This window comes from Delphinapterus leucas, chromosome 2 (assembly GCF_059928025.1).
Source record: "Delphinapterus leucas isolate spDelLeu-1000000601 "Yukka" chromosome 2, BTC_Dleu_Yukka2, whole genome shotgun sequence".
Classification (NCBI taxonomy): Eukaryota; Metazoa; Chordata; class Mammalia; order Artiodactyla; family Monodontidae; genus Delphinapterus; species Delphinapterus leucas.
The window spans coordinates 15744698-15766734 of record NC_143130.1 but is presented as its reverse complement, the minus strand read 5'-3'; the positions used below and the strand labels follow the sequence as shown (position 1 = coordinate 15766734).

The window sequence follows — 22037 nt, the reverse complement described above, 5'->3', positions numbered from 1 at the left end:
ATTCTACAAATGGGAAACATTGGACAATAATTGCAGGAATTCTGACATTGGAAAAGAAAGACAGTAAAAGTATCCAAGCAAGTAGTTTCCTTGGGCTCAGGATGCTTTGGATAAATCCAGCTGAAACTTCTGCATGACATCAGCCAGACTGATTATTCAACAAAAGTTTGTCATCTGTACTTAACAAGTGCCACTAACCATCTGTCAACAGCATTTTCTTCTATTCTTTTCTGAAGTTTGCAGTGACTTCATAATTAATCCTCAAGTATCAGAGTGCTTATTACCAAGATACTTGAACATTCAAGAGGCATTCCCCTTTTCTTTTGAGTTCTATCATATCACCTCTCCCTTTTCCTTTTGTGTTGTTTGCATCATATCCAGTCTTTTTCCTTCTACTTCTCTTTTCCAGACTTCTAAAGCATGAAGTTGAATGACCACTCTCATCAGATGGCCTAATACATTGTCCTTTGTTACCCGAATGAGACACAATTTGTAGCATTTTGTAACTATATTTTGTAACATTTTTTTGGTAGCAATATTTGGCAGTCCACTGCCCTAGAATCTATTTGATATATTTCATTCAATTTGACATGGTGTGGGGTGGATGGAGGGGCAGAAACCTCTCCCTGCCCTTTGTGTAATACTCCAAACTTTCCAGATAATTGGGAGAAATTTTACAAAAAAAAAACAGGTTAAACTTTATCCGTATATGTTATACCATTCAAGCTTTAAGCACCGTTTAGTTATTATCACCTGTGCCATGTAAACCAAGCCCATTGAGCTTTCATGCAATTTGAAATTTTCTGTAATTTCCAAATCCTTCTTCACAAAGGCATAATAAAAAAAAGGTCTGGAATAATTTTGTTGAGCTTATATTATACTTAAAGATGCTTTAAAAATATATGGTCCTACAATAGTGTTTTTCACATGGTGGGTAATCAATAGTCATTAGATTTTGAATGAGTCACTGTCCTAAGTTTGAGTAGAAACTTGTTATCTATCTTCTAATACTAAGGATTATTTTAATCTACCCTGAACATCAGTGATGGATTTTAAGTTTCAGTATGTGGATATGGAGTTTTGAGTTATTGAAAGTGAGCAATATCATTCCTCTGCTGGCTCTGGGATTGCACAAGAAAAAAGTGCAAACAAATTGGCTTCAGATACCACCTCATATAATAAGAATAGACCTACCAAGATTCCATCTCCCACATTATAGGAAAAAGAAGAAGTTAATTATGGAGAACTGACCTAGTGTGCGAATCAGAACCAATTGGGGGTACATCTTAGAGAGTGTTGACTGATGTTTGATCCATTAGTTTACCCAGTATTCTGCAAGGCAGTGTCCAGTCTTTTCTGACACTATTTGCTGTGCTCTATACACGTAAAACGTTGGTCACCAATGCAAACTGCATCAAAGCACATTTAAATTACAAGTTGATGTTTTATCACAAAGTTAAAAAGGACTTCGAACCTATCATTTAAAAAATTAGCCCTTGATGAAAATGATCATTTACATATTCCATGAATAGAATAACGAAAATAGAACGAAATGTGCTGATGAACCAAAAAATATCTAGTGAGAATGCTGAGGGTAATTTTCTTTATTTTCAGAGTACTTTAGAACTTGAGAAATAGAAAATAGGTAAAAGACAAGTTAACTAAAAAGTTGAAACTTTTAAAGTCAGCTTCAGTGTGTAGCAGTTCTAGTTTGTACCATCAAACTATTCTTAGGATTAAGTCTCTGTCCATCATCTATAAGAAAATAATCATAGCAATGGCCTATCTTTTATCCTGAGGACAGCTGCCATGTCAGTGATCCAAGGATAGTGGGGGTGTCCAGCTTGTGGTGCCTTTTACATATTTTAAAATTCCCACTGGCAAATAAATAGGAGGAACACATAGTTGGGACAGGAAAGAAAATGCCTTAGAAAATATCTTTTCTTGTATGATACAGATTTTAAAGCTATAATAAGCTCTCCTTGAAGGAAGGTTTTTGCCACAGTACATGGTCCTATCACCACGTGCAATCAAAAGTAGTTGAAAAAAAATAACCTTGAATTTGATACCCTGATTTTTTTTCATTGAAAGGGGGAAGGATAAGCTGATCTCTAAGAGATCTAGTGATAAATATTTTTCTTGAAAGGTAAAATGGCATTATTGATCCTGGTCTAGGGGAATAAAGACATTTAAATAATTTTGATTGATTTTAAGATAATGGAAAATTAGAACATCCCTTGAAAGGCTTTTCGGAACTGAGGGTTTCTTTTTTACATTGACACCTGTTGAAAGTAACTAGATAAGAGTCTGAGAGTAAGGACAAAAATAAAATAAAAGCTGATTTCATTTAGTTGAGGTAAATCCTTTTTCCTTTTCATTGCTTGTGTTGTCAGATAGGAAAATGTGGTTAAAAAAAATCTGGATTTCATACACAATATACCATTAACTTCTTGTGTGACAAACCATTTAAGTTTAGAAAGAACTCTGCTCAGCTTTCTGAAAAAAATGTAAATGCATTCTTCTTCAAGTAGAACGGGGGAATCAGTTAGGCACTGTGAAGAAAGAGCACAGTAGCTGTAAATTAGCCTCATAAAATTAAAGTGAGGGGACATGGTGAATGCAGCTTGCCAAGTAGTGTCACTAAAAGCATCTCTGGAGAATGTCGTGTCTCGATGCTAAATAATTGAAGTTGCATTAGAAATTCTGGAAAGAAAAATTTGCTGTATTTATCAACTTTTTATAACTTCACTTCATTGTGATGTGACCTGGAAGCTATCAGCTGAAAATGTGTCCCCCATGTATGTTTCATTGTCTTGTGGAAGTCTTAACCATTGATATGAATAAGTAATGGAATGAAGTATATTTTAATTGGTTTCGACTATCTTCTGAAATACTTAAGACTTGGAAATTGGAGTAGATAACAAAGGGCAAAGGACTAAGTCAAAAATAGATTCATTTTTAGAAAATTTAAGTATGAATGAAATAAGTGAAACCAAGTGAGGAAATAAAGGCTAACGAGAGTCTGAAAAAGTATGAGTGTCATGTGTCATTTGAATTACAACTAGATGTCACCTTTCAGTGCTGTTTCCTATCTCTCAGAAGGAGAGCACAGAGATAGTCTCAGAGCTCAACCTGAGACATATTTATGCCACTGTCTGCATTTTCACTATAGTTCATTATACATATATTTCACTAAATCTAAGGAAAAATAGAATTATTTCAGAACATAAAAGCACAGTCGTAAATCATAAAGTCCACTACCATAGGCAAAATTGTGGAGTACATTATAGACTGTTATCGAATATCTGACCTCATAGTATATAGTAACATAATTTTGGATACACTTTGCAACCTAGAAAATGATCATCATACAGATGCATGACATAGCATGCTTTAGAGGACATGAAAAGGTCTTTGACTGAGTGACTGGAGAGTCAAATAGAAGTATAATCTCCAGGAAACAAGTGTATTATTTGGAACTTGGAATGAATTCTTCCATAGGAAAAAATATGTAAGGTGAGATTGTACAGAAAATATGTCTGATAACAATTTTTTAACTCTCATGTTAAATATTTGCCTGCCATTTTTTCTTTCCTATTATCATGGCAATATTGCAAAATGAAGTAATGTCAGTGGGATTAAGATATAAATAGCTGGTTTATTAGTTGCTATTTAGAATTTTATTTTTGAAGTGCAGTGCTTTATTTAAGATTCCATTCAAATTTTTGTTCTGTCCTTACTCTCCATCATAAAAAAAAATAGGCAGCTTTACTATGTAGACATGCTTTATTTCCTTATTTTTAAAAACAATAATTTTTATAGAGCAGTTTTAGATTCACAGCAAAATCAAGAGGAAGGTACAGAGATTTCCCTTATACCCCCTGTCCCCGCACATGCTTAGCCTCACCCATTATCAGCATCCTCCACCAGAGTGGTACACATGTTACAATTGATGAATCTACATTGACATGTCATTATCACCTGAAGTCTCTAGTTTACATTAGGGTTCACTCTTGGTGTTGCACGTTCTATGGGTTTGGACAAATGTATAATGAATGACATGCATCCATCATTATATTATCATAAAGAGTATTTTCACTGCCCTAAAAATCCTCTGTGCTCTATCTTTTCATCCCTTCCCCTCTCCTTTTCTTCATTTTTCTTTTAAAATGTTATATAGCTTTTTAACCAATACTTTAGATTTCTTAGTACTTAATATCCTACAGGTAGGGTAAAATCTACTGAAATATAATTAAAAGAGCACATATATAACTATGAGAGTAGAATTTGGGGAATGAGCGATGTCTTTTTCTTTGGATCAAAGGAAGAAGAAATATTTTGGACATACAACATATCAACTCACAGAAAATGGGTGAAAGCGGATGTGTTAATACCAGAAGGACTGAAGACATTTCAGGTATAAAAGGGAAAAACAGGTATTTTTTATCATGAGTTTAATTTTTAGCTTTGTAGTTATGAATTTATCACCCATTGCTTAATTTAAATTAGCATTGAAATTAGGGATGTAGACTTGTATATCTGGAGAGAGCAATTACTTTTCATTGTACCTAGCCCTACTCAGGTCAAATCTTTTTTTTTTTTTTTTGCGCGGTACTCGGGCCTCTCACTGTTGTGGCCTCTCCCGTTGCGGAGCACAGGCTCCGGACGCGTAGGCTCCTGCATCAGCAGGCAGACTCTCAACCACTGTGCCACCAGGGAAGCCCTAAATTTATCCTTTTAAATGTTCTATTGTGTATCTTACTGTCTGCCTGCCATTTCCCTTCATGCATTGCAATAACTAATTTTAGTAGTTAAAAAACCAAATGCAGTTATAGCTCTAGTATAAGTAGTGTTAACATTTATTCTTTTCCTTGAATATTAAAGTAAGAGGGCTGTGAAGATGACCAAACAACAAGTTTGCAGTTAGGGACGTTGTCGGTGGTTAAATGGGATGCTTTCGTCAGATCATGGGTTGTTTCTCAGAGGCCTCAGTGGATCTAATGTGCCCATCAGTCTTATGTGTGTGGGTCAAGCTGATCAAATAGGAACTTTATTCTTAGTTGTATTTGCTTGCTCTTTAAACAGGCCTTTTTCTTAACAATTCTTTAATCTCTATTATTCGTTTTTGGGTCTTTTTGAAGAGATTGTAAGCTCACAAATTGTTCTTTGTTTCTCCCTGAAGATTCTTTTTGAAGGGACTATTTTGAGCCAGGAAGGTTTTATTGGGCTAGACGAGCTCTGGGTCTACGCCTGTGCACAGGCCCCGTCCAGACAGCTTTGCTCTGCAGATGAATTCACTTGTGCCAGCGGCCAGTGCATCGCCCAAGAATTGGTCTGTGACTCTCAGCAGGACTGTTCTGATGCGAGTGATGAGGATCCAGCGACTTGCTGTAAGTAAATTAATGGTTCACTCACTCATATGCTCACATTCATGACTATACTTGGATTTAAGAGTCTTTGTCTTGAGCAAGGTACATTTAATTTGTATGAAGTAAGATGAATGTACATTCTCATTCTGAAGCCATCACTACTATTCCTCGTGGGCGTCTCTATCCTACATCTCTATGATGTTTTGGTGCTTTTTGCTAACACTTGAAATCTCTCTATTTGTTCAACAAATGAATAGTTGTGATTAGTTGTGTGTGTTTGTGTGTGTGTGTGTGTGTGTGTGTTGATTAAAGAGGAAAATGGATGGGAGAGGGAACCTATTTGTACTCTTCTCTTTGGAGACATATATTATGGATTGCTAACCTTTATTAAATGTAGGGCTTTTTCCATTCTGACCAATCATGTAGGAAGCTGTGGGGAAAGGGTAAAGAGGAGAAGGGCTGCCATGGCCTTCCAGACAACCGTGGTGACATAGAAATCATGTCAGCCATGGTTGGTATTCATGACTAGGCAAAAAAGCCCAACAACTTCATTTCAGACCGTTTATGGAGAGTCTTTGACAGGAGTAATGATGAGAAATCCATTACTATTCAAACCTAGTTGTATTAGAAAGGAAATATAATGTAATTTACAACCTACGTGATGGTTCTCATATGAGGTAACTTAGCAACTAAGATACTTGTGTCTCTTTAGAAATGAATTAAAACTAAATGCATCCAATTTTTATGTCACAAACAAGAGGGTTTTTTAATTATTACAAATTTGACATTTATTTTGCTGCAGTGTTTTATTTTAGTGATATATTTTGTTGAGCAAAAGAAAAGTATGGCAGTAAGATAAATGTCACCTTTTTAATGAAAATGCTTCTGCTGATGGGCAAGTAAGCATTTTATTAACAGCAGTGGACTGGGGTGTAGAAAAGGGAAGATGGGAAAGCAAGCGAGAAATCCTCTGCCTGTTTGTAAGCAGGAATTCAATTAATTCCTCAGACACCTGGTCTTAACCATAGATTGAAGCAAAATAATCTCCTTACCAATAGGATCTCTGTGGATATTTTCGGTGCATCTCTTTTTGTTCATTAAAAAATATGAGGACCATTCATTTTCTCCAATGTGAGTGTCACATTCCTCTTTATGCTTCATTTAAATGCTTTTTAACAGACAATTTGGTTCATTTCTTTTGGAGAAATTCACCTTTCTAATGGTTTGTATTATTCTCAATTCCAATAACTGAAGGTAAATATATTTCTTATCTTTTCAATTCTACATATGGAAACTTAGCTTCTTCTCTCCTTTTTTTCCTCTGGTGAAGGCTTTCCTTTTAATTGGTTTTCTTAATCGAATTCCACCTAGAGTATTGGTAGATACTTTAGCATTTGATTTTGGACATATTTTCCCATTTCTCCTCCTTTATTGAAGTTTTATTGATTACTTATCTGGCATTTTCCCCATAGAGTATATCTTGATACCATCCTGCCATTTCCTTTGTGTGAATTCAGGGACAGATGGCCGTGCTTATCAACAGATAGTGTTACTTCTTAGTCTGATAAGTATTCTAAACAATGTAAGCTCATTTGGCCAAAGAAAACCTGTCATGCTTGCTTGAGATCAACCTTATGTAAGGGATATGACCCCAAAAAAAAAAGGTAGCCGTGTTACATATTACAAAATATCCATATACTTTGATGTCAGCATGAGTATTTCATGTAAATATTTGTACAATCATTTTTGCTTTGAGGAAATTATTTATATAGTAATTGAATTATTAGAATTGATATAACGTTACACTATTTTCTGCACTAAAGTGTTTAACATATTGTGCATATATACACGCATACATATGTTATTACAAATTAAGAGGCTTTCCTTTGAAAGTTAAAGCCACTTTGAAACATTTTCCACATACTTTTAAGTTTATATTTTACAAATTTGAATTCGTTATACAAATTTTTCTTAAAAATAGAGTTTTAAAGTTCATGAAGCACAAGGAAAGTGCTTTTATATCTTCTTTGTATCCCAGTATAGGATGAATCTCCAGAATGCTGTAGCTCATAGATATAGTTTGAATACACCAGGAGTACTTACCATACTCTGGAGACTCGGTAAATATTAACTCATGAATATTGTCAGTTGGTATCTGTAGTCAGTGTGATTTTTGCAAAAGGCACATTCACTCAGGTGTTCTTTCTTTACCAAGTTCCTCTTACTTTTATACTATTTTGACAAGTGTAGTTGATTGAGCCTGTAGCCTAGTGCCTTTTCAAAAGCGGTTAATGGTAAAGGGAAAATGGGTTTTGCTAGAGTTTGCTATTATAGCGTTACTCCCTTGACCAGCAGTACCAGCGGCAGCATCTGAGAGTCCCTTTGAAATGCAGAACTTGAGGATATAACCCAGCCTTACAGAATCCGGAGTTTCATTTTAACAATGTCCCAGGTGATTCACCTGCATATTAAAGTTTGAGAACCACTGTTCCTAAAAGACTTCAGAATTGAAGAGATGGCTGAGAGAGAAAACAGGTGGCAATAAAAAAAAAAGTAGTCTTAAGAGGCAAATTGGAGGCCTTTCATGATAGAAACAAAACTCCCAGTACTTCACTAATCCCTAAGGGCATTATAATTCCAAACAATACATTTTAAAATAGTTTTATTAAGGTATAATTATTGTATGAAAATCGGCACAAAATCAATGTATACAGTTTGATAAGTTTGGACATATGCATACACCTGTGAAACTGTCACCACATCCTTCACCTCCAAAGTTTTCCTTGTCCTCCTCTGCCCTCCCCCCACCCCTTTTGTAGTAAGAACACTTGACGCAAGATTTATCTTCTTAACTAGGTGGGGCTATGCATACGGGTGCCCTGGAGGCCAAGGTGCTGGACTGTTGCATGTACCGGGTTGCGCCCCCCCGCTAGGATCCTTACCCCTATCCGCTGGCAGCCAAAGCCAAGGGCGCGGCTGGGCAGGGCCGCTGGCGGCACCCGAGCCGGCGCTACCGTCCCACTTCCTCTGCACAACCTCGTGGTCTTTCCGGGGCTGCGGTGAGCTGAGGGCCGCTGAGTGTTTCCACATCTCCCAGCGGGCAAGGTTCACGGACCACCTGCCGCAGGTGAGGCCCCGCCTCGCCCTGCAGTCAGCAGCCTCAATGGGCCCTTGCAGGTGAACACGCGCCACGACATCTCCGTGCAGCCCTCGCTGGGACGGTGCAGGGGGCTATGCAGACCCGCAACCCCCTGCCCCTGTGATCCCGGACCTGAGGGTGCGGGTGCAGGCGGCTCGGCCTCCCCCGCAGGGCACCCAGGTTGGGGGCCTCCCCAAGCAGGGCATCCCCCCAGGCCGGTGCCCCGGGACGCGTGCGCTTCCCGCGCTGTCCCGAGTCCTCGCATCCCGCCACATCACCTTCCTTGAAGGGGCCGAGAGGGCGAGCGGAGCTGGGGGCGCCGGAGGGAGAGGGAGGGCCACCATCTCTGACACCCCGAGGCAGGAGAGGTGTCGCCGAGGAAGGCGCCCCAATGGCCGTGGTCCCTGGAGGAGGGCGTGGCCCAGGCCACGGTGTGGGTGATCTGGGAGCCGCGGGAGGCCTGGGGAGGTGTTCTCCCAGGAGCCTGAAGCAGCCGCCTCCGGTGGGGAGGTCCCAGACAGCGTGACCTTGACCGAGGCGAGCTGGCCGCTGCGGGAACAGGTGGTGGCTAGAGCCCGGAGCCAGCGAGGAGCGCGGCGGGCGTTTCCAGTTCTTAGAGCAGGAAGAAGGCTGTGATTACTGCAAGGATGGGAAAGTGGAGGTGCGAGGTGTGAACCCCGCGCTCACGAGGTTTACTTCAAGCAGTTTTGTAGGACTTGGCCGAAGTCATCTAACCCTTACCGAGTGGAGGATGTCACCTGTCAAAGTTCTAAACAGTCTAGACGCTGTTGTCCAGTAAAACTTTGCCAATTCCACCCTAAAAGGCTCCATCCTCACGATTGGTGCAGGAGATGCACAGGAAACGCCTGTCCTCCACAGCACCTTCAGCTTCAAATACATCGTTCACATGAACATAAAAACGGCCCTGCTGAACCGGTGTTAGTGGCAGACAAGTGAGCTTTTTTTCATGCTCCTCCTTTCTGCTTCTCCCTTCTCAAAATACTTCACAAAAGGCTGTATTTTTGACAAGCATTAAGTATTGCAAAAGTATTTTAAAAGCATTAAGTATTGCAAAACAATTGACAAAAGTGCATAATACAGTATTGTTGACTATAGACATTACCTTGCATAACTGAAACTTTATACCGACTGAATAACATATGAGTTTGAGTATTTTAGGTACCTTATATAAGTGGAATCATTATGCTAAGTGAAGTAAGCTAGTCACAGAAGGACAAATACTGCATGATTCCAAACAATAGATTTTTGATCGTTATTAACATGATCCTGTATAAAATAGGGACATTTAAGAATAAAATAAATATGCAATATAGTTTTAAAACATTTCTAATAAAATATAACATGTGCCAGACATATCTAAAGGTATACACTGACTAGCTGAACAACGTACAAAGAAAATATACCCAATGCTTACATGTAGACACACGCTACAAGGTGGCTGACCCTTGAAGACATGCTAAGTGAAATAAGCAAGTCACAATAGGGCAAACGTTGTATAATTCTTCTTACCTAGAGGAATCAAATTCATAGAAATGGGAAGCAGAATGGTGGTTGCCAGGGGTGAGGGGAAGAGAAGAATGGGGGCTAAGTGTTTAATGGGTATGGAGTTTGGATTTGGGAGGATGGAAAAGTTCTGGAGATTCATGATGGTGTTGGGTGTACAGCAGTGTGAAGGTGCTTAGTGCCACTCAACTGTACACTTAAAAATGGTTAAAAAGGTAATTTTTATATTAAGTATATTTTACCACAATAAAATTTTGAATATATATATATCTAATTTTCAATCATAACATACAGAAAAAGACTGTGTATGTTCCAAAAAGGATGGCAGGATTGACAGATGTGTGTTTAAATCAAAAACGTTTGGACAATTCCATGGGGAAAAAAGCTTTTAATTGAATAAGTAGGAGTTGTTAGAGCATTTAACCTGCTAATATAAATTGTTACACTTCAAAGGAGAAGTTGGTACAATATTCAAGTGAAAGAAGCTTAAACCAAGAATCCAGTGCAATGCATTTAATCTTTACTGTGATACTGTCTCTGGATGTCTTCCATATTTTGAAAAATAAATATTGAATACTAACAATACTTCCTGAGGGTAAGGGAAATACATGTATATTTAGTGGAGAAAAGATCCTTGTAGGTTCTCAATAAATATTAACAAAATGTTTATATATTATAATCATATTAAAGCCTAATATATGCTTATTGAATGGAGCATTCCCATGCAAACTTTTTTCTTACGTAATAGAGAACTGATTTACTTCCAAACTGGAGAGTTCATAAATATTTTAATTTTCACGATCCAGAATTTTCCTCAGCCGCCACAATGAAATTCTTTTTCTTCTGCTAATATGCTTCAGTGGTTAAATATGCAAGACAAAGCATTGTCACAATTTAAAAATATTACTCTAACTGATGAAGTCAGTGAAATTTCACTAAAATTATGAACTGTGGCATATCTCATCTCCTGATTAGAGATGGCGAAATGTGTTTTGTAGTCACAGAAATTTAAATAAAAGCAACCAAATAATCAAAATCACTGTTTGTAATGAATACATTTTGTTTATATGAATACATGATTTTTTAGATTTTGTAAACATTTAACACGTGGTTTCTTAAGACATTTATTAGCTGCTAGAATGTGTTTGGCCTTCCTGGTTTTCTTCAGATATTTGTAACTTCACCTTAAATGTTTTGAATTATGTAGGGGAAATATTAATGGAAGAACTTCCATTAATATTTGGTTTGAAGCTTGACTTGTATTTTATAGTGCAGTTAAGTTCTAGAATATTTAGCTTTAAAACAAGTCCTTTGAAGTGTACTGGAACGAATGTCTTTGGTAAAAACACATGAGAAGTTCACCAAGATTTTTACAGAGGTGATTGCACCATTGTGCTTTCATATATCTTTATAGTGATGGATTTTAAAACTTAATTTTCATTTTTCAAAGGACAGTGGTGTTTAGTGTTCTGTGGAAAGTGCGGTGATTGACATTTTAACTGATAAAACATCCAGGTAATGAAATAAATGGCTTGAACTTTTCTCCTAAAGCCAAATTTCAACATTTATTCAATCCAAAGTTATTTCGTCTTGAAATCGTCTTTACATTTTTGCAGTTGAGTGACACAGGCACAGATGTGAAGAGTCTGCGGAAGGGTTTGGTGATGCTTGGGTGACTTTGACTTTCCATTTCCACACTCACTGGTCTTACAGCTATTTCACACCATTGCATATAACAATAAGATTGTTATCTGCATGGACTTGCTTCCTTTGTGAATTAATATGTAATTTATTGCCCCAGCAGGGCAGTATTGAATTTATTGCCCAGAGTCACTTGAGAGGAAAGAGGAGAGGTATTATTATCCTTGGACAACAGGTGTAAACTGGGACAGTCCTGGGCCAACCCAGATGGAAGATTTTCTATTCCAAGTATGTGTGCATTTAGGAATTGAGGGTACCCGAGGTGGGGGAGGTGGAAGGATTCCTTGACCAAGTTCACGACCAAGAATTTGCAACTTGTAAGCACATTTCAGAGGTCAAGTATATATTTCAAATCTTGTCTATTTCTACATTCTACCAACTGACTTAGAAGGGCTGGGAGGTGGCTTAGCAGGTGGCAAAGTTCACAGAGGACCAAAGAACTAGACCAGAGAATTTTCTGGATGCCCAGGGAGACAGTCACAGCTAGGTCATAGGTTCTTAAGACTGTCACAAAACAGAAGAGGCTCTCCTTGGAGCATTAACTTTTTATCAATAACAGTAGCTTATCAACTCTGTAGCCAGAGCTGTGAAAAGAAACATCCAGAAGCAATAGATTTCCAGCTAAGTACTATGTAGGTGAACAGCATCTCCTTGTCATGTTGATTCACCATGAGGTGATGTGCAACATGTTTTCATTATTATATGATAGTTAATTTGCTTGTTTTTATTTTTGGGGAAATATATTTAAGGGGAAAATAATATTTGCTTGTAAAGAAAAATATCATTATATATCCATTATATGACTGTCGAAACAAGCATAGCTCTAAGAACTATACGTTTAATTTACACGTAGAGAAAATTTAAGTGGCCCTGTCCCTTGCAAAGTGCGCTTCAGTGTTTTAAGAGTTGACGCGTTAGTGATGAAATATCTGGTCATGAAACCAGGCCTCCATTTTTATAGAAATTTGCAAATCCTTTGATTATTAAGATATAGTGGGCTTATTCAATATGCTGATAAAATTGCTCACATTATTTAAAACTGAAAATAATGTTTAAGAGCAAGCATACAGTGAAGCAGTCTTCTAAATTTTGAGACAGAGTCGCAGGTGCAGGGAGGCTTCAAAGTATAAGCTTTGGTGTCAAACAGCTCAAAGCCTGGACATTCCATTTACTAAAACTTACCATAGGTGAGTTGCTTAGTGCTAAAGTTTCAAAAAGAAAATCTTTCGGGGATAATTATGCTTGCTGTGTACGGTATTTGTGAAAACAAATGGCAATATATGCAAAATACTTGACACATACTTGGAGCTCAGTGGGAACACATCTATTACTACTTTTATTAAAGATAATAGAATTGTGATGTTAGGGAGCTTGTCAAAACGTTAGGTGTTTTCTGACCAAGAATTATTTTGTCCTCCCGTTATGTTATGATATGATATGATATGATATATTATGTTATGAAAATGTGTCTGCATAAAGAGAAATACCTGGAAATATGTTTTAAATTAATTGTATTAATTTATCCCCCAAACTCAGATAGGCTGATACTATGATTCTTTTTTCAGGAAAAGAAAATTTAAACACATAAAAGCTAATTTCTTGAAAGCACAAATCAAGTTGTTAGAACTTCTGGTGTATGGCCCAGTCTGCTGAAACTTTTGTTTCTTCCTCATTAATTCGGTGAAACAGCTAGGAAAGGTGCTTAGGAAGCTTACCCCAAATCCCGACTTTCTCTAGAAGTCGTGCTTTGTGATAAATGTAGGAACTTAAGTATTTTTCAAATTTTTAGTTGTGTATTAAGAAGGGGAAACAAAGCAAAGTTCAAAATATCTAATTTACCTGCAGTGCAAAGTGGCTAGGGATTTTCTTTTTTTTTTTTTGAGAAGCTGTTAAAGTAGCATAATAGAATGAATTCTAAGGTGCTGACCTCTGAAAAGCTGTAGAGTTTCACCCTGTCTCATTAAATGCAGTGGAGATGGCCAACCAGGGTGGAATGTGCCAGGCTTGGAAACAGAAAAGTATAGAGGGGCAATGCCTCACACAGCACATGGAACACTTTGTGAGGCTGGAAAAAGTAAAACTACTCTGATGATCAGGAAACATTCTTTACGAAGTGTAGTGACAGTTCTGACTGCCTAAGTTGATTGGCTAACATAGAGTCAGTGTTTCCCTGCTTGCTCCCCCTTCATTTCTCCTTACCAGTTTTCTTTTTGTGCATAACAGCAAATCATCTCAGGTGTGGCTTTGAGTCTGGTTTCTGTGGCTGGGAGCCATTTCTCACAGAAGAAGATTCACACTGGGAATTCGTGAAAAGGTTGACGAGTGTAGACCACCATCTTCCTGATGCTCAGAACACAACAAACACAAATCATGGTAGGACATTTTCCTCTTTTTTTTTTCCTTCCCCCCCAAAATTGTTGTCTTTCTTTCCTGTTGTGAATGATGATACTATGTGTTTTCACTTCTATCTATAGACTTTATAAATGGAACTCTGGTTTGTCTTGCTTTAAATTGTCCTGATCAACTTAATAATTTGTGCTTAATTGAGTTTCCTGAAAGGAGCATTGTTTTAATAACAAAACTTTTTGTTACACTTTTTAAAAGGTTGGATTGAAGGTGTGAAGAGGGGAAAAGTCTTCTGGTAATTTTCTCTAGTTGTCATGAATCATGTACAGTAGGGTTGTCTTCTTTTTAGAGCAATCCAAATTTAATAAAACAGAAAGAAAAATCGTTTAATCCTTTTTCTAAGAACAGAGAACAGAGAGTTAGCACTCTCTTTAAAATAAATCTACAGGGCTTCCCTGGTGGCGCAGTGGTTGAGAGTCCGCCTGCCGATGCAGGGGATGAGGGTTTGTGCCCCGGTCCGGGAAGATCCCACATGCCGCGGAGCGGCTGGTCCCGTGAGCCATGGCCGCTGAGCCTGCGCTCTGCAACGGGAGAGGCCACAATAGTGAGAGGCCCGCGTGCCGCAAAAAAAAAAAAATAATAATAAATAAATAAATAAATAAATAAATCTACAAATACTTGAATGCAATGTAATCACTCTTATGGCTTCTTTGTAATAAACAATCTTACTTCTTCTGCATATATACTTTTAATCAGCAGTACAATTTTTACATATCCCCTTAAAATAGAGCAACCATAACTGCATATGGCATTCCAATAAGGGTTTGTGAAGCTCCAAGGAAAACACAAGGGTTTTGTTCCGTTTTTGTTTTGTTTGGATAACATTACAAAGGTACATTAGTATCATATTAACTTTATAATAAGGCAACTGTACTGTAGATCCTCTTTAAGCTTGTATAACCCCAATGGACATTATTATATTTGTTTCTCCTTTGAGATTTCCCAAGAAGTATGTGAAAACTAACAGTATTGACTGTGTCTTTAGCCACTGAAAATTGGGGTTAGTTGGGGAAGATGTTAGGGGATGGAAGGGAGACTTTGGCTATCCATCCATTATCTAAAACTATAAATGCAGCTTATTATTTAACAGTGGAGTGAGATCTTAATTGTTGCTTTTGTGCCAATGAGTCTCATTTTTCCCTTAAGATTCTGTGACAGATTGGATTAAATTTAAAGTTTATGATAGGAAGGAGACTGTTAATTATTAGAACTATATGTATTAATAGTACATTTCCTCCAAGCTCATATAATGATTTTTTTTTTCCTTTCTCAAACCAGTTATTGAGTGTATATCATATTACTAGAGTTGGGTGTAAACAGATGGAAGGATATTTGGGTTGTTTCTAAATTTTGGTGATTATGAATATTCTATAAAATTTGCCTACAGGTTTTGTCTGGATATAAGTTTTCATTTAACTTGAGCACTGTTTCCAATTCCTATGTATAATTAACGTTTCCACTCTGGTTAGTGAAAAGACCCTACTATTTCTGGCCCTTTGTGACCTTGAGGCAATGTTTCAACTGCCCCTTTTAGAAGGTTTTCCTCCAGCCTCAGGTAGTTTCCTTATATCCATGCCCTGGTCAGTACTCAGGTGGAAATTTGGGGGGAGCTCTCTGGAGATCTCTGGAGCTCTCTCTCTTTGCAGCTCTCCCCTCCTGGAACTCTGCTTTATGAACTGTAGCCACTTGAGTCTCCCCGAGGTGCCATCTTTTCAACTTGAGGAGACCACCACACTCCTCCTGGCTTCCCCTCCCTGAATGGCAGCTGGAAACGCGGTTTAGGCAGTAAGCTGGGGAAATTGTATGGCTTAGTTCACTTGTTTCCCCTCTCAGAGATCATTATCCTGTGGTTCTACATTCTGATTGCCCTACATTTGAAAACTATTATTTAGTATATATCGTTTTGATTTCTTTGCTACTGTTAGACAGAAGGCTAAGTCTGGTCCCTGATACTCAACCTTGCCTGGAAACAGAAAAAGCCTAATTCTTTTTGTTTTTTTGCTTTATTTCTTTGGTCTGGATATGCCATAATATATCTAGCCATACTCTTATTGAGTGACAATATTATGACAATGCTGCAAAATCCGTACATGTATGCATTTTCTTATATGGGGAGATTTTATTCTATGCAGTAAAGGACTAAAAGTGAGACTCCTATATTTTTACCAAAAGATATGTACTTTCCCGTCAAATTTTAATACTTAAAATTCCAGCAGCAAAAAGGAGTGCTTTTTTCTATTTGCCTACCATCAATAGACATTATATTCTCTTAATTTTTAAAAAACTTATGGGTATAAAATGATTTTTTGTGTGTAACCTTGGTTTGTCTTTCACTGAAAAATGATTTTTCAAATGTTTCTAATTTTTCAATTTATTTAGATCTTTAATTTTGCTAAATATTTGAAGCTTTCAGTGCATAGATTTAAAAAATATTTTGCTAATATTTTCTTAGGTTTCTAATATTTTTGCAGCTACTGTGTCACATTTTAAAAACTTAATTTTTTTGGTTGCTATATATATAAGTACAATTATATTTTAAAATACTTACCTTGTATTCAATGACCTTGTTAATTTTTTTTATTATAGTTAAGAATTTATAAATGTTCCACACTTTCTGGGTTCATAATTACTTTGTCTTCAAATAATGACAATTTTACTTCCTTCTTTCTAAATCTTAAGCCTTCTGTTTGCTTTTTGGTTTTATCGCCCTAGGTAGGACTTCTGGAGAAATGTTAAATAGAGCTTGTGATAGCTGCTGTACTTGTCTTGTTCCTATTTAGGGGAAAAGCTGTCAGTAATTCAGCCTTGAATGCTATAGTTCCTAAAAGGTTGTTTTGTTTCAGATAAAGATGTTTCCAAGCATAGCACAAGGAGATCAGCTCAGTGCTTTGTGTCCACCTAGAGGGGTGGGATAGGGAGGCTGGGAGGGAGACACAAGAGGGAGGAGATACAGGCATATATGTATATGTATAGCTGATTCACTTTGTTATACAGCAGAAACTAACACACCATTGTAAAGCAATTATACTCCAATAAAGATGTTAAAAGAAAAACAAAGATGTTTCCTTCTATTCATAGTGTGTTAAGTTTATATATATATACATATATACACACATATATATATACACACATATATGTAAGCATGTTAAAACTTTTCACGTGCTTTTTTCAGCATATGTTGTGATAATCGTATGATCGTGATATTATCCTTTTTATTTCTAATAAAATGATTTTTCAAATATTAAACCATTCTTGCATTCCTGATCCAAACCTCCTTTCATTGGTTTTATGATTTCTTTCTTACTTCTTAATGGTAATATTTGTGATTTTTTTTACCTAAATTCATTATAAAGTCATTATAAATGTTCTCACAGCATGTAAGGAATCCCTTCCAGGCAATTGTATTAAGGGGGTGCATCCTTTGCAAAAGGTGAGGTTGAGGCTGGCCTGGAAAGCTTAACGTGGGGAGACTGACCCCTACATTCTTTTTTTTTAAAACTTTTGAACTTTATTTATTTTTTTATACAGCGGGTTCTTGTTAGTCATCAATTTTATACACATCAGTGTATACATGTCAATCCCAATCGCCCAATTCATCACACCACCATCCCTACCCACCGTGGCTTTCACCCCTTGGTGTCCATACGTTTGTTCTCTACATCTGTGTCTCAAATTCTGCCCTGCCAACCGGTTCATCTGTACCATTTTTCTAGTTTCCACATACATGCGTTAATATACAATATTTGTTTTTCTCTTTCTGACTTACTTCACTCTGTATGACAGTCCCTAGATCCATCCATGTCTCAACAAATGACCCAATTTCGTTCCTTTTTATGGCTGAGTAATATTCCATTGTATATATGTACCACACCTTCTTTATCCATTCATCTGTCGATGGGCATTTAGGTTGCTTCCATGACCTGGCTATTGTAAATAGTGCTGCAATGAACACTGGGGTGCATGCGTCTTTTTGAATTATGGTTTTCTGTGGGTATATGCCCAGTAGTGGGATTGCTGGATCATATGATAATTCTATTTTTAGTTTTTTAAGGAACCTCCATACTGTTCTCCATAGTGGCTGTATCAATTTACATTCCCACCAACAGTGCAAGAGGGTTCCCTTTTCTCCACACCCTCTCCAGCATTTGTTGTTTGTAGATTTTCTGATGATGCCCATTCTAACTGGTGTGAGGTGATACCTCATTGTAGTTTTGATTTGCATTTCTCTAATAATTAGTGATGTTGAGCAGCTTTTCATGTGCTTCTTGGCCATCTGTATGTCTTCTTTGGAGAAATGTCTATTTAGGTCTTCTGCCCATTTTTGGATTGGGTTGTTTTTTCTTTAATATTGAGCTGCATGAGCTGTTTATATATTTTGGAGATTAATCCTTTGTCCGTTGATTTGTTTGCAAATATTTTCTCCCATTCTGAGGATTGTCTTTTCATCTTGTTTATGGTTTCCTTTGCTGTGCAAAAGCTTTGAAGTTTCATTACGTCCCATTTGTTTATTTTTGTTTTTATTTACATTACTCTAGGAGGTGGATCAAAAACGATCTTGTTGTGATTTATGTCAAAGAATGTTCTTCCTATGTTTTCCTCTAAGAGTTTTATAGTGTCCGGTCTCACACTTAGGTCTCGAATCCATTTTGAGTTTATTTTTGTGTATGGTGTTAGGGAGTGTTCTAATTTCATTTTTTTACATGTAGCTGTCCAGTTTTCCCAGCACCACTTATTGAAGAGACTGTTTTTTCTCCATTGTATATCCTTGCCTCCTTTGTCATAGATTGGTTGACCATAGGTGTGTGGGTTTATCTCTGGGCTTTCTATCTTGTTCCATTGATCTGTGTTTCTCTTTTTGTGCAAGTACCATATTGTCTTGATTAATGTAGCTTTGTAGTATAGCCTGAAGTCAGGGAGTCTGATTCCTCCCACTCCGTTTTTTTTCCCTCAAGACTGCTTTGGCTATTCGGGGTCTTTTGTGTCTCCATACAAATTTTGAGATGATTTGTTCTAGTTCCGTAAAAAATGCCATTGGTAATTTGATAGGGATTGCATTGAATCTGTAAATTGCTTTGGATAGTATAGTCATTTTCACAATATTGATTCTTCCAATCCAAGAACATGGTATATCTCTCCATTTGTTGGTATCATCTTTAATTTCTTTCATCAGTGTCTTATAGTTTTCTGCATACAGGTCTTTTGTCTCCCTAGGTAGGTTTATTCCTAGGTATTTTATTGTTTTTGCTGCAGTGGTACATGGGAATGTTTCCTTAATTTCTCTTTCAGATTTTTCATCATTAGTGTATAGGAATGCAAGAGATTTCTGTGCATTAATTTTGTATCCTGCAACTTTACCAAATTCATTGATTAGCTCTAGTAGTTTTCTGGTGGCATTTTTAGGATTCTCTATGTATGGTATCATGTCATCTGCAAACAGTGAAAGTTTTGCTTCTCCTTTTCCAATTTGTATTACTTTTATTTCTTTTTCTTCTCTGATTGCCATGGCTAGGACTTCCAAACAATGTTGAATAATAGTGGTGAGAGTGAACTTCCTTGTCTTGTTCCTGATCTTAGAGGAAATGCTTTCAGTTTTTCACCACTGAGAATGATGTTTGCTGTGGGTTTGTCGTATATGGCCTTTATTATGATGAGGTAGGTTCCCTCTATGCCCACTTTCTGGAGAGTTTTTAATCATTAATGGGTGTTGAATTTTGTCAAAGGCTTTTGCTGCATCTATTGAGATGATCATATGGTTTTTGTTCTTCAGTTTGTTAATATGGTGTATCACATTGATTGATATGCGTATATTGAAGAATCCTTGCATCCCTGGGATAAATCCCACTTCGTCATGATGTATGATTCTTTTAATGTGTTGTTGGATTCTGTTTGCTAGCATTTTGTTGAGGATTTTAACATCTATATTCATCAATGATATTGGTCTGTAATTTTCTTTTTTTGTAGTATCTTTGTCTGGTTTTGGTATCAGGGTAATGGTGGCCTCATAGAATGGGTTTGGGAGTGTTCCTTCCTCTGCAATTTCTTAGAAGAGTTTGAGAAGGATGGGTGTTAGCTCTTCTCTAAATAGAATTCACCTGTGAAGCCATCTGGTCCTGGACTTTTGTTTGTTTTGAGATTTTTAATTGCAGTTTTAATTTCATTTCTTGTGATTTGTCTGTTCATATTTTCTGGTTCTTCCTGGTTCAGTCTTGGAAGGTTATACCTTTCTAAGAATTTGTCCATTTCTTCCAGGTTGTCCATTTTATTGGCATAGAGTTGCTTGTAGTAGTCTCTTAGGATGCTTTGTATTTCTGTGGTGTCTGTTGTAACTTCTCCTTTTTCATTTCTAATTTTATTGATTTGAGTCCTCTCGCTCTTTTTCTTGATGAATCTGGCTAATGGTTTATCAATTTTGTTTATCTTCTCAAAGAACCCGCTTTTAGTTTTATTGATCTCTGCTATTATTTTCTTTGTTTCTATTTCATTTATTTCTTTTCTGATATTGATGACTTCTTTCCTTCTGCTAACTTTGGGTTTTGTTTGTTCGTCTTTCTCCAGTTCCTTTAGGTGTAAGGTTAGATTGTTTGAGATTTTTCTTGTTTCTTGATGTAGGCTTGTATAGCTATAAACTTGTCTCTTAAAACTGCTTTTGCTGCATCCCATAGGTTTTGGATCATTGTGTTTTCACTGTCATTTGTCTCTAGGTTTTTTTTGATTTCCTCCTCGATTTCTTCAGTGTTCTCTTGGTTGTTTAGTAATGTATTGTGTAGCCTCCATGTGTTTGTGTTTCTTTACATTTTTTTCCCTGTAATTCATTTCTAATCTCATAGTGTTGTGGTCAGAAAAGATGCTTGATATGATTTCAATTTTCTTAAATTTACTGAGGCTTGATTTGTCACCCGACATGTGATCTATCCTGGAGGATGTTCTGTGTGCACTTGAAAAGAAAGCTGTTTGTGGATGGAATGTCCTATAAATATCAATTAAATGTATCTGGTCTATTGTGTAATTTAAAGCTTCTGTTTCCTTATTTATTTTCATTTTGGATGATCTGTCCATTGGTGTAAGTGAGGTGTTAAAGTCCCCCACTATTATTGTGTTACTGTTGATTTCCTCTTTTATAGCAGTTGCCTTATGTATTGAGGTGCTCCTATGTTGGGTGCATATATATTTATAATTGTTACATCTTCTTCTTGGATTGATCCCTTGATCATTATGTAGTGTCCTTACTTGTCTCTTGTAACATTCTTTATTTTAAAGTCTATTTTATCTGGTATGAGTATTGCTACTCCAGCTTTCTTTTGATTTCCATTTGCATGGAATATCTTTTTCCATCCCCTCACTTTCAGTCTGTATGTGTCCCTAGGTCTAAAGTGGGTCTCTTGTAGACAGCATATATATGGGTCTTGTTTTTGTATCCATTCAGCAAGCCTGTGTCTTTTGGTTGGAGCATTTAATCCATTCACGTTTAAGGTAATTATCGATATGTATGTTCCTATTACCATTTTCTTAATTTTGGGGGGTTTGTTTTTGTAGGTCCTTTTCTTCTCTTGTGTTTCCCACTTAGAGAAGTTCCTTTAGCATTTGTTGTAGATCTGGTTTGATGGTGCTGAATTCTCTTAGCTTTTGCTTGTCTGTAAAACTTTTGATTTCTCCATCGAATCTGAATGAGATCCTTGCCAGGTAGAGTAATCTTGGTTTTAGGTTCTTCCCTTTCATCACTTTAAGTAAATCATGCCACTCCCTTCCAGCTTGTAGAGTTTCTGCTGAGAAATCAGCTGTTAACCTTATGGGAGTTCCCTTGTATGTTATGTGTCATTTTTCCCTTGCTGCTTTCCATAATTTTTCTTTGTCTTTAATTTTTGCCAATTTGATTACTATGTGTCTCGGAATGTTTTTCC

The 22037-nt window shown here is 37.0% G+C and overlaps 1 protein-coding gene across 1 annotated transcript in view; it reads left to right on the top strand.

Moving 5' to 3' along the window:
* MALRD1 (MAM and LDL receptor class A domain containing 1) overlaps positions 1-22037 on the top strand; it is a 587465-nt gene that overhangs the window by 63268 nt on the left and 502160 nt on the right. Inside the window, exons 9-11 of the mRNA XM_089906459.1 lie at positions 4325-4417; positions 5183-5390; positions 13957-14106. Coding sequence (XP_089762585.1) covers positions 4325-4417; positions 5183-5390; positions 13957-14106 — 451 coding nt within the window. The remainder of the gene's footprint in view (positions 1-4324; positions 4418-5182; positions 5391-13956; positions 14107-22037) is intronic.